At 37.0% G+C, this 14090-nt stretch overlaps 1 protein-coding gene across 1 annotated transcript in view; it reads right to left on the bottom strand.

The window, feature by feature from the left end:
* The window catches only part of USH2A (usherin), a 710400-nt gene that overhangs the window by 187227 nt on the left and 509083 nt on the right, over window positions 1–14090 (bottom strand). Inside the window, exon 47 of the mRNA XM_021698433.1 lies at window positions 2910–3108. Within this exon, the coding sequence (XP_021554108.1) occupies window positions 2910–3108 (199 nt within the window). The remainder of the gene's footprint in view (window positions 1–2909; window positions 3109–14090) is intronic.

Genomic DNA, 14090 nt, shown 5'->3' with positions numbered 1-14090 from the left:
GTGATACATATATATGTATATGTCATAGGCCACCATATTAAAAAAAGGAAATTTATATGGAAATTAATTTTGAAAAGCCCTTTTAACAATGTATTTTTTCCAGGAGCTGTAGCAGAAATTATGTGCTTGAACAATCAAATAATTATTTGCATGCACTTGAGGTCTGAGAGACTGACACTCTGTATATATAACAAATCAAATGCTAAATAGTTGCTGAAAAGTAGCCTCAGAACCTACACTTGGCATAAGTCACTTTAATTAGATAGAAGCCTCCTGTGGCAGGCAAAATCAACCACTATTTAGAGGTTTCTCTTTTTCCATTTTACACATTGCTATTTCTAGCTTGCACCAACTTGTGAATCAAGCTCAATATAAGGTGGTAGAACATGGACTAAGTCCTCAAAACACCATTGGCATAGACTTCATTCATTTTTTAAAAATTACCAATGAACAAAGAAATAGGGCTCTTAAATTTAAAGTATACTCCTGTGGTTTCTCAGGTAGCCATGTTAAACCAACTGTAATGAATTTCCTTTTCTGTATTTAGTTATTAGCAGTGAGGATTCAAAATTAGTCTAATGCCAAAGATAAACTGGGTGATCCTTCTCTTTAATGCCATACTCTGTGCGAAAAGTAAATTTTGAAATTATGCCCCATGTTTAAGACTTAAGCAAAAAATTGTTATATGTTTATTTGGGATTTAAGGATGCTGGTCATTTTTGTTTTCAGGGTAAAACAATGCATACCTTCTTCTTGTTTTATGACAGTGACCTAATCTTGCTCTTTGTTGTGTGGTCTTAAAGCATTTGTTAAAGCCCAATTCTCATAAAGTACATTTCTAGACACTGAAGCACATCTAGCCTTTTTCTTCAGCAAGCTTCTCTAGTCCTTATCATTTTCTTGTGGAATTTTCACTGGAATGTTTATTTAGTGTTGACCCATTAGAACTGGTTCACTCCATCCTTCCATTGCCATTCTCAGACTCCTTTAGCCACATGAAACTTGTAAATTTTTTCTAGTGCCCTTGGGTTTAGATCATTTGTGGGTCCCCAAAGTGACATGTTCAAGCAATTATTCCTCTTGGGAGTTCTCCACATAAACAGAATATTTTTTAATCTTCTAATTCAGTTTTCGAGTTAGCTGTCTCAGAAAACATACATGGAAATTTCAATAACTTGAGTTGATAAATGTGTAACTAATATATAAATAGCCTTTTCCTTGTTCTATAGTTTCCTAAAGCAAGTCTGTAATCTAGTGATTCTCAAAATATGGTTCCTGGAACAGGCATCACCTGGGAACATGTTAGAAATGCAAATTTTCACACTCCACCCATGATTTACCAAATCAGAGTTTCTGGGGGTGGGACCTGCAATCCATGTTTTAACAAGCCTTCCAGGTCTAATGTTCACTGGGGTTTGAATACATGGTAAATTTTGCATATGTGTTTCAGATCCTCCTGATATTTGTGGTGATTTAGCCAAAAAATTCTCAGTCTCTTTTCTAACTCTTTCTAACTTCTCACCCAAGAAATATATATTCATAGTTAACTCTAAACAGAAATTTACAAACAACTGCTTTCTTTAGAGATTTTTAATTGACTTCCTTTATTCTCTTTAACTGTCAATACCTGTGTATGTCCTTAATCCTTAAAATAAAAATAAGCCTTTGCTTAATACATCAAAGATTTCTTTCTTTCTCCTAGAGAACATTTTTTTTTTATTTATTTATTTGACAGAGAGAGACACAGCGAGAGAGGGAACACAAGCAGGGGGAGTGGGAAAGGGAGAAGCGGGCTTCCTGCGGAGCAGGGAGCCCCATGTGGGGCTCGATCCCAGGACCCTGTGATCATGACCTGAGCCGAAGGCAGATGCTTAACGACTGAGCCACCCAGGCACCCCGCCTAAGGAACATTTTTAATGGGCAAATTTATTCCAGCATTTTTTCCTTCAAAAATCTTTAATTTAATTTTATTTTATGGAGGTATGTTCATCAGATAGTGTACATTTATTTTCTAATTTTTTAATTTTTTAAGTTTTTTATTGTTATGTTAATCATCATACATTACATCATTAGTTTTTTGATGTAGTGTTCCATGATTCATTGTGTACATTTAATGGCCTAAAATAATGTAAAAGTTAGGCATAATGGCAATTCTGGAGCCTAAGTGTCAAAAATGTATAGTTAGTAACTGCTAGTTTTATAACATTTCCTAGATGATAGCCACTGCTTGGTCAGTGTCAGCTATAATAATTTGTATTTTGATCCCTATTGCTTCAACAACTCACTTTCTTAATTACTGTGTCTTTTTGCAGTGAATCTTTTGAATTTAGTAACAGCTTTAGTCATTAAATGTGTGATGTTCTTGTTGACAAATAGGAACATTATTTCATTAGATGAAATCCTACCTTCAAAGTAAGGATTTTCTGCATCATTTGTCAATAAAAGCCATTTACAAACTCCTCTGTCTGGCTGTGCTATTGATCTGATTCCTAAACTGCAACTAATATGAACATTAATCTGCAAATGGCCGTAATTTTAAAATATTTCTGACAAACCATGGAAGGTACTGCTCACAGTTACTCATCAGTGTCATGTAAACAAACAGGCACTTGTAGCTGAATGGATATGTTGTAAGGAAAATTCAAGTCATTCAATCAAATACAAATTTGGGAGTTCCTTACCATTTCAATAAACTAATATTTCCTATGAAGATGATGAAAAATGAGAAGGCTAAGATGCTCATGAGGATGAGAGGGTTTTTATAAGCATCCTTTCTTTTCCACGGGGTCTTCCCTGATAGACTAGTGGAAAAATTGATCATGACAAACCATGGTTTAAGAAGCAAGTGATTTCACCTGGAGTGTTTAGCGAGAAAAATATATTTCACTGACTCATATGAGAAGATATACCTGAGCTTCTGGAGAATAGCACCTCTCTCCACAGATAGTTTTAGGTTTTTGACACTTCACTGCCTTGCAGAGCTCACCACTGTGGTCCTTCCTTAACTTCTGAATTTTAGGGCATGAATGCCATGTTTTACGTAAGACATCATATCCAAGGATAATGCCATTTGACTTCCCTGGAGACAGCCAATCAACTTGAAGGGATCTGCAATGGATAGAATAATCAATACCTCTGAAAAGACAATATTTAACATCAGTGCTCTCAGCCTCACGTACTTTCAGTTAATCTCCCAGATTCGTCAAAAGGTCCATTTTGTCAACAACTTCTTAATTAAGAAGCTGAAGCAAAAGAATATATATATTAATATATGTATGCTCATAAATGTCACTACCATAAAATATGTTTAGAGAATCGATGAAAACCATGTAGCTTTTGGGAGGATAACACATGACAGGAGTCCAGTGATCTCCCACTTTAAATTATAGAGACAAGAAGAAAGTACCATTGTTCTGTCTAATCAGGAAAACCAACAGAAGAATTTGGTTGGATTAGGAAAAGTAAGACACAAGTAATATGATAAGGTGGTAAATAAGGTGGAAATTAGAACATGTGGCAGACCTCATCTCTACTTAAAATCACCTTCTCTTTTGCCTTCCTTTCCTAGCTCACACATAGCTGCTCATAGATATGCGCTAGAAAACCACAGTGGGAGCCTCTGAAGGTTCCTAGGCAATTTCAGCTTTCTTGGCACAGCCATCACCTGCCCCTTTTCTTTTTTTGTTAAACATGATGTCTGCAACTATAGCAATCATCTTGCAGCCACTTGAGAAAGATCATAATCACCAAGAGAGGCCACCATGTTATTTGGTGCAGCTGAACCAATGCAAGCAACAATTTACAATCTCTGGAACTTAAGCCTCTGTTGTTGGGTGTCTTGTTACTTGTAGCCAAAATAAATGCCCAAATTGACAAAATCTTGTTATCAGCGGAAAAACTTAACAATTGGTAAAAAAAAAAATGATAAATTTATTATTTATAAATTATATCAAGTGATAAACCTGATATAAAATCTCTCCAAGTACACTTTACTTTGACATATCTTGATTTTTGACTGACACAAACAGATTTGTTTCTCTAATAATTCTTTTTTAAAAAAGATTATTTATTTGAGACAGAGAGGAAGAGCACATGAGCAGGGGTGGGAGGGGCAGAGTGAAAGGGAGAAGCAGACTCCCCGCTGAGCAGTGAGCCCTAAATGGGGCTGGATCCCAGGACCCTGAGATCATGACCTGAGCTGAAGGCAGATCCTTAACCTACTGAGCCACTCAGGTGCCCCTCCAATAATTCTTTAAATATCATAGTTGGTTTGTTTTGTGGTAAGAAATATAGGATTGGGAATACCCATAACAAGTATCTTCACATCATCATATTCTCAGGGATGCTTGATTCTTAAAAGTTGAGCAACAATTTCATTTTAAATATGAGTATACTTTTCTGGGGGGAGGTTGGTATACAATAAGGGCATAATATCTGACCAAAACTTTATTGCACTTTCAATGATCTATTAGTATTTCATTTGTTGAAATAAATGAAATCATAACATCAAGCTGTCCATTAGGAATCAACCCTGAGCAAAATGATTTATTCTCGGGTTAATGCTATAGAACTTTAATTCTGCACTTAGGACTACTTGCCAGAAATGATACAGCCTAGATTACACACCTGTACTATCTTTAGCATTTTTAAAATAAACTCTATGAGCAGAATAGTTAAAAATTTTAATAAAGCCCCAGAGATTTGGATATGACATATTCTTGTAATTTAGCATGGCATAGAAAGCCTACTAAACGTAAAACACTAAGTAAATGTAAAATAATAATTATTTTTATTCTCATTATTTTCAAAAAAGGGGTGGAACTTTGACATTCAAGATTAATTCTATTTTTATAATTCTACAATTTCCAACTATAACAATTAACCAATTAGAAATAGTTATAGGGCATTTTTACATAGAATACATTCCAGTAGATACTTTGGAGGAGAGCAAGCACACAGAAACTTAGTCCCTATACTTTAAAGTATTTTTACAATAAAAATCTTACAATAACTTATGTGACCACTTTTCTGTCACTGTGTTAAATGGTATTTTTGTTATATCTTTCATTTTAAGAAGAAATACATCTTTACAGGCAAAACTACTGGACCCTATCAGAATTCCAAGTGACATCATATATTAGGAATTCAATTAAGCCCAAACATTTACATTAAAAAGCAGCAGTCAAGATAAACCTTGACATTTTAATAGACTGCTAAAAAAAAAAGAAAATTATTTCATTTTCTTGGGGGTACAAACATAACACATTCACTAATAAGACTCTGTAGATAGGAAATTAATGTCACCTACAAGAGAACAGTTTCATAGGTGACTTGTATAGTCACCATTATTATTCTAAGGTCCTTATCCAACTCTCAAAATTAATTCCACATTTTCCAGATACCTCTTTTGTATTCACTGCATATTCAACTACAGGAAAGACTACATTTAAGTGACATTCAAGGGTCTGACTTTTCTACAAAAGCCGGTGAATTAGTAAAGTCTAGAAAACACCATGTAGAATACCACACCATTGTAACTTCTTCTTCTAGCAGAGAATAGGTGTGAAGTGAGACTGCTTATATTTTTAGTGATAACATGAACAGTTTTGCTTTTGAGGATCTGAGACAGGTACATGAAGGTAAATGATCAAAGAAGAGTAATGAGTTTAACACCTATACATCTCTCATTAGAACCAAAGAGAATAGGGTGCCTGGGTGGCTCAGTTGGTTAAGTGACTGCCTTTGGCTCAGGTCATTATCCTGGAGTTCCGGGATCGAGTCCCGCATCGGGTTCCCTGCTCAGCGGGGAGTCTGCTTCTCCCTCTGACTCTCCTCCCTCTCATGCTCTCTGTCTCTCATTCTCTCTCTCTCAAATAAATAAATAAAATCTTAAAAAAAAAAAAAGAACCAAAGAGAATACACTGAGAAATCTTTTGGTTGCTGATTTGAATGAAAGACATCTCTGAGAAATATGCACCATTATTAACGGGATTGATGGTTTCATTCCTTTAATGTTTATAAATAAAATAGAAGAAACATTCTTACACCGTAGGAATGAACGTTAAATATTGGGGAAACAAGCTGAAGCTTTTTGGTATAGATTAGTCAAGGTTGTATGCTCATGCAGAAAAATAAACCAACTGTAAGTCCTTGAATGGATTTTTTGGGTTGATTTGTTCATAAAGTCATGATTGGAGTTTATTTAACTCCCAGAACGCTAGGGACTAAAATTTAAGCTACCTTAATAAAGTTTCTGATGAAAACCACTATATCTACACATATTTTGATACATGGATTCATTGATTGTTCGGGCATTTTAGTTGGAGTTATTTTTTTTTTTTTAATTATGTCACATTGTTCGTAGATTTACTATTCTACTTCTGTTACAACTATATACTACTGTGGCCACCACCACAATAATCATCACTTTCAATTCTTACTTTGAGAAGTACAAAATAACATTGAGGATAGAAAGGAGTAGGGGAAAAATCATTTCTTTATCACCTACCCTTATACAGGTGAATATTAACATGTTACAGGTCAGACAGAATTTTTATGAAGAATTAGGGTTCCCACTGGCACTCTTTAACATTTTATTCTCATATTTTATTACATTTTGTCAAAATGTTCATGTTTGAGCCAAAAGGAAAAAAATCTTCATATACCTTAAGATATCAATCTAGATTGTGGATCTAGATTCCCTGATCATGTTTACAAATACCTTTTTTTCCCCTCTATTCAACTTGGTTATTTCTGTCAATTATTTATGTAACACTTAAGTTCTTCTAGATTATGGCTATTACAAACGATCAGGTAACTTTTAATATAGGATTAAATAAATGTTGTATGATGACAATATTAACTCTCATCTCTCAAATCGAGTTTTTGAATATTTAATTATCTATTAGAACGTTTAGCATAACTTGTAATAGGTGAAAAATCAAAAGATGAAATGTGTGCCCTTGGGTAATAGTTGATATAAAACATGCATACATGAAGCATGTAAATGTAATACAGCAATGGAAAGTCAAGTGTTTAAATGTGTTTGGGCTACAGATATTATAAAAACACATAAGCAAAGATCACTGTCTTCTAGACTAAACAGTGAGGGTCTCATAGGACAAATGGCTGTGGACTTGAATTCGGGAATGCAGATGGGAAAAAAATGGCAGGAAAATCAACATAAGCAAAAGTAAGGGGTGGGAATCATCCTACGTGTGTATCAAAGAGTAATGTAACCAATTTGATGAATGAATAAGCTACATAGCAATAAAGGAGGGAAATTTGAACAAAAGAAAAAAGTTTATGGAGTCCCTCAGATACCATGCTGAGTTTCATAGTGAAATAGTATTGTGCAGTCTTGTCACTACCAGAATATAAAGCCCCATTAGAATTAATAACCTGACAGGTTAGAGTAGAAGAGACCTGGGGTAGACAGAAATGTCAGTGAGATACACTAGTAACTCAAGTACAAAAGAATGTTGAATGGGGTTTCCCTCTTGTATAGGAATTTGAACTACAGCTCCAAACAGGATGACAGATACTGAGTTCCTCCATTTAAAAGTGGTATTTCATTTCTAAAGGGAACATCAAGATTCTATTGATTTCTGAGGATAAAACTGCTCTTTAACATTGACCCATCACCTAAAACAACCAAAAATAAACAGAATTCTAGGAGAGTTTTAGAAACTCTCACTAAATATTTAGTGAATATTTATTAAATGCCTCCTATATGCAAGGCACTGCTCTATATTCATCAGCAAACAAGACAGATAAAGCCCCTTTTTGCATAAAACTTAGATTTTTCTTGGAGAAGAGGGACAGTAAAGAAACACATAAGTATATCATATGTCAGGTTGGTGGTCTGAGAAAGCCCAGTTCTTCCATGCAGAAATTTGAAAGAAGGGATGTGGGAAGCCCAGAGGAGCTTCTGAGCAGAGGAAACAAGAGCTGCAAAGGCACAGAGGCAACAATGTGCTTGGCTTGTTGAAGAGCCAGTGAATCTAACAGGACTGGACTGGACTGCACAACAGATAGAATGTTGGAAAATAAGATCAGATGGGTGTCAGGAGGCTGGGATGGGGGTTTGCAGATGATGTAGGATTTTGTCCAACACAGAAATAACTGGATCTGTTTTTGAGTGTGTTGGAAAGCCACTGGAGGTTTTTGAGGCAAGGAGTAAAAAAGGAGTTATTTACTTAGTGAAGAGTGACATCAAATCCCCCCTTAACTTCCGCTAAAAACATACTCGAGGCTAAAGAAGGCATTCAAAACATGTCACTTAGAGAAACTGGAAGCAGAGAAATTGGAAGCACTTGTTTCTCATGGTTGGAACTTACTGAGATGCAGAAATGTCTAAATCTAATCTGTTGCTGTCCCCGGAGGATAGTAGGGAGTTGGAAACAGCTTGACATGGAGCTTGACAGTCTATATAAGCAAAGAAAAAGTGCTTTCCTTCAGAGAGAGATTAAAGAATCCTGATGGCTAGGTATTATCCATGGTAAAATGAAGAATACCACATGGCACAGATCAGTGAGCTTCTCCTGAGCCATGAGATGCCCTGCAATCCAGCTAGGCTTGAGCCAGCTTGAAGGTACACTGCTCATGATGACAGCCTTCTAGGAAGAGGAGACTCCAGCAAGATGAGTTCTTGGGATGTCCTACTCTGTTGGCACCACAACAGATCTGCTCTCGAGGGCAACCCTCATGTCAGGGAACTTGGCTATGTGGAGATCCTCCTGGGACCTTGCAAGGGAAACACAATTGTCCAGGAAAGTACCACCTGACACGTGGAGGGCTTTGGTGGCCACTCAGTGATGGCAGCGAAATAATAACATTGAGAGGAGACACACTGGATTAAAGGGGACAGGAAGGAAAGAGCAAGAAGAAGGGAATGGGCAAGGTGTGATCAAGCTGAGCCTGTGACATGGTAGAATCTTTGAACCAGACATGAGCTTAATATTTTGCTGGAGACAGAAAAGACTTTTTAATACTTGATCATGAATCTTAATTACCAAAGTGAGACTCATAACTAAAAATAATTCAAAACCCATAAGATGTTTCTGAGAGGCTTTCAAGAGTTGAGGAGAGGACAACCAAAGGATTATGTTTAAGGCGGCAAGTAGTGGACAAAGAGCAAAGACTTTACCTCTTTGTATCCCATTGAGTTAAGACAGCTACCTAAACTGGTTACATAAACTTAAACGATAAAAACATGAACCAGTGTGGTGGTGGTGGAAATGGAGAGGAGGAACACATGTAAGATGATGCTTCAAAACAAAACATACTAAAATGGGTATTTAGTCGACTCAGGGGATTAAAAAATTCAAAGATCGCTGTCTGTGATAATATGCAGGTGGTGGTGCATTTGTGACAATGGCTGTTGGAAAAGATGATGAGTTAGGTGAGAATGAACTGCTGAAGCTCGAGGTGGTGGAAGTGGTGGGCGGAGAGCATTACAGAAAATCAATGGACAACTGCATACATGAGACTAGAGTGTGGGGAGAAAACAGGGCCAGAGGTCTTGGAGACGTCAGAATGACCAAAACTGTGATATTTAACCTACCTGATTAGGAGGGAGAGTCTTTCTGTTCAGGACACCCACAGTGAATAAACGGATTTGGAATGGACCCAACAAAAGAAATGAATGAGTATTCAGAGCATGGGGGACAGTGTGGCAGTTAGAGGCCAAAGTGAATTAGGAAGAGCTAGACTTTGCTGAAATCCACACAGTCTACCTCAGGGACTGAGCAGAAGCTGCCAGAGTTACAGAAGTTAAAGGAGTTTGGGAAAGAGAGGTTGCTGAGGAAATGGGGGGTACTGATGGCAGTCTTAAGAAAAAGCTCGATATTCTATAAGGTCTTTTAATCAAACAATGTGTCTGTTATCAGAACTCACTAGCCATTAAGATAATAATTGCTGAGTTATAAGACTTGATTGTATCTGTACAACAGTAGTAAATATACTTCAAATGATCTCTTTCAAGAGGTCTTCCCATATCCTTTAAAGACTAGCGGGGCACCTGGCTGGCTCAGTTGGTAGAATATGCCACTCTTGATGTTAGGGTTGTGAGTCTGAGCCCATGTTAGGCATAGAGCCTACTTTAAAAAAAGAAAAGAAAGGGGCGCCTAGGTGGCTCAGTTGGTTAAGCGACTGCTTTCGGCTCAGGTCATGATCCTGGAGTCCCTGGATCGAGTCCCGCATCGGGCTCCCTGCTCGGCAGGGAGTCTGCTTCTCCCTCTGACCCTCCCCCCTCTCATGTGCTCTCTCTCTCTCATTCTCTCTGTCTCAAATAAATAAATAAAATCTTTAAAAAAAATAAAAAAAGAAAAAAAGAAAAGAAAGAAAGACTCTAACAGAAAGTTCCAATCCAAATTAAAATGTGTCTCCAGTTGTCCATATTGGTGAGGGAGGGAGTTCAAAATACGGGTGAAGAAGACTTGATTTAACATATTACATCTACAGCCCAACAGTCTCTCTATTAAAAAAAAGAAAAAAAATCTTTTTTTACATATAAAATACAAAATTTTACTTCAGTCACTGAAAAAACTCAGAAAGGGAAAATTAAGGGTAGAAGAGATTCTCTGATAATACAAAAAAAAGTCATACTCTAAAAAAAAAAAATAGAGGCCTCAAAATTTCACCTCAAATTTGATGAGGCAAAAAGAGGAAGATTCTTTTTCCATAAGCTATAACCTCTTTTGCTATTTTCAACCCCAAACTAAGTAATTTGAAAATATAAAGGGATTTATAAATGATGATAGTGGTTTAACCTTCATTTAAAGCACACAGCCTGCATTGCTATCATAAAGGCTTCTGAAAAGTTGGTATGTAAAAATATCATTTATATCATTCAGTAGCTTCAGGCAAATTTTCAAACAATTATTTGCAAATGCTACAAAGACATTATACCACAGACTCCTCATCAATAATACAGCCTTGAACTGATCTGGAGCTGAAAACACTGCCATGGTTTCCAATTAAAGACAATGAAAGACATGATCTGTGTTCTTTCTCTGCTCTCCTTTGACTCTCACCCCTGGAAATCATGCATTTTGGAATACTAGCAGTAACTAATAAAATCTCTTTCTTGTTTATGTTCTTTTATTTTATTTTTTTTTTAGCTTATCTATATATAGAGAACAAGTAAACTTTCCAGGCAGCCCAGCACCCAGTGAAGCTGTCAGCTCTCCTGTTTGTCATATTTTAGTTCAAGCCAAAGCCAGCCAGCTGTCTTCACCCAGCATAGACCCTACATTCTCCAGGACCAGAATTAATGAATTAATTATTGATTAAATTCCACTCTAGCAAATCCACCAAGGCAAATAAATGAACTACCCAGGGCACGTGTAGGCCATGGCCAAACATGTCTGGGCTATCGATCACTAGTTAGTATTCTTTTGGGATATAGAAGCAGCTGATGATAATATGACAAGTACGGAAAATGTGATGTAGAAACAGAGTTTGTTTCTGAAGGAGCAGCATACAGAACTAGAAGGGCTCATGTGATCTTTCAGCATTGTGTTCTTAATTTTTTTTTTTTAAGATTTTATTTATTTGCGAGAGAGAATGAGAGACAGAGAGCATGAGAGGGAGGAGGGTCAGAGGGAGAAGCAGACTCCCCGCTGAGCTGGGAGCCCGATGTGGGACTCAATCCCGGGACTCCAGGATCATGACCTGAGCCGAAGGCAGTCGCCCAACCAACTGAGCCACCCAGGCGCCCCTCAGCATTGTGTTCTATAGCGTCTTTGGTTTATATATAATAGGAAAAACATGCATAAGTGCTTGTGCTATAAATGTCAGAAGGCATAAGTTAAGGCCAAAGACAAAGATGAGTTGATGTGTTCCATGCATATAACCAAACAGGCTGATATACTAGCTGTATATGTTATTAAGATATATGAAAGTTAAATGTTACTTACTATTGTGTCCTACCAAAAATAAACAGAGAATCTAACAAATATGTGTCTTATTAGAAACCAAATCATTTTAAGTGCTATAGAAGTTAACTCAGTCTACTGACATTTTTCTGGAAGAATTTCTCATTTGATTTTGCCCATCGCTAATACAAAAAAGACTTTTTTGAACCAAAATAAAAACATAACTAACAAGTATACATTGCCAGAAGTATAATAAAATTACACAAACAATAACATGCACATAGGAGGCTAACAGCTTTGGTGTTAGTGTAATTTTGATTAAGGGCTTGGCAGCCCATGGCTGCTCATTAGAGTCTTGTCTTTGGAAAATGTTGCTCTTCTATGATGAATCATTTTTAGAAAGGAAAGATTTTTCTTGCCAATATTTGGTTGTGAATGATTTCTGTCAAGGTTTTTCTAGATTTTTGACAAAAAAAAAAAGGAAGCGAGGAAGGAAGGAAGAATGAAAGAAAGAGAAAAACAACAAAAAGGAAATAAAGTTGGGACGCCTGGGTGGCTCAGTCAGTTAAGCGTCTGACTCTTGTTTCAGCTCAGGTCATGATCTCAGGATCCTGCTTGCACCGAGCTCCTGCTCAGTGGGGAGTCTGCTTGAGATTCCTTCTCCCTCTGCCCCTGCCCCCTCCCCTAAAAATAAATAAATAAAATCTTTTTTAAAAAAGGAAATAAGGTTGCCAAAGGGATTAGAATTAAAAATATATATATGTGGTGAGAGGGACTTTCTGTGGCTGGCCAATATGGAGTAAACATTTCTCTCTGACTGACCACCACTAAAGAGTGTGCAGGAATTACAAGAAGCAAACAACCGAGGATTCTGAAAAGTTAACAATAGAGGCAGATCAGGAGGGGAGCCAAAACTTTAAAAAAAAAAAAGCATGTAAGGATGAATTTGTCATAGTTTCCCCTCTTTCATTTCCCATTTTAACTCAAGAGCAGCCCCAGTGTGGAACTGTGCACTGGGCAAGAAAGCCCTATCTTTCTGGCCAGAGTACAAAAAGGCCTTACAACCCAGAAGGTGTGAGGGAAATCCCTGTTTTGTTTTTTCTTTTTTTCCTCTGGACCCTGCTCTGATTCTAGTCAAGGAGCTGTACAATAGCAGTCCTGGTCAAATGAGAATCTAAAATCCCAAGAAAAATCTCTTTCTGAACAGAGGAACTAGGAAAAGGGGCCCCTGTGGTCCATAAATGGTGTGTGGGAGGGTATCCCTGTTTTTCCTTCTATTTTCTCTCATCTTATTGCCCCCAACACAGCCTCATTTATATAACATGTGAGGTAACTTGGTAAGCTAAAATTCCAAGAGAAACCATGTCTTATCTAGCCAATCCCACAGAGGAAGTACAAGGGATCTGAAAAACGTGGGAGAAATCCCAGAGAAGAGAAAGCTAGCTGATCTTCTAATTCTGTGTATGAACCAACACAGGTCCTGACTCAACTTCAAACTATATGTGCCTGGTTGCTTCCCATGCAAAGGAAATCTGAGCATCACAGCAAAGACTTTGAGACCTGAACCATTACATAATCCCCCAAACAAATACCAGATTAGCCACTGAAAGGTGCATGCATGGAGCAGACATGAAGCAGCATAGCAAAACTTTTGAAAAATGAGCTAAAATTGGAACCACTGAGCACACAAGGCAAGACAGAATTTGCAGTCTGAAGCTAACCAGATGATTACCTGCTAAATGAAACAAACTAAAACTTCAACCTTCAAATTTTTAACAGGACTCAAATTATCACAAACTCATATTTAAAATGTCCAGGAAACAATCCAAAATCACTCAGAATCACACAAATCAAAAGAAAGCTGAAGTAGCTATATGAGTATCAGACAAACTATGCTTGATAATGAGAAAATTATCAGGAAAGCAAAAGGATATTAAACAATGATGAAAGAATCAATTTACCAAGACAGAGCAATCCTGAACATGTACGCACCTAATAATAAAGCATCAAAATACATGGGGCTAAAAACTGATAGTTCTAAAAAAGAAATAGATAGGCCCACAATTATATTTGGAGATTTCAACATTCTTCTCACAATATTTGTTTTTGAGAACAGTGCCAGGGAAGGCAAAGAAGGCTTTCATCAGTCCAATTGTAGTCTTCCACTTGATCATGAGTTTAGCTTTGCTAAAACATCCCAGCTTTCCACTG

The sequence above is a fragment of the Neomonachus schauinslandi genome, chromosome 6 (genome assembly GCF_002201575.2).
Source record: "Neomonachus schauinslandi chromosome 6, ASM220157v2, whole genome shotgun sequence".
Classification (NCBI taxonomy): Eukaryota; Metazoa; Chordata; class Mammalia; order Carnivora; family Phocidae; genus Neomonachus; species Neomonachus schauinslandi.
This window is presented reverse-complemented; position numbering and strand designations above follow the sequence as displayed.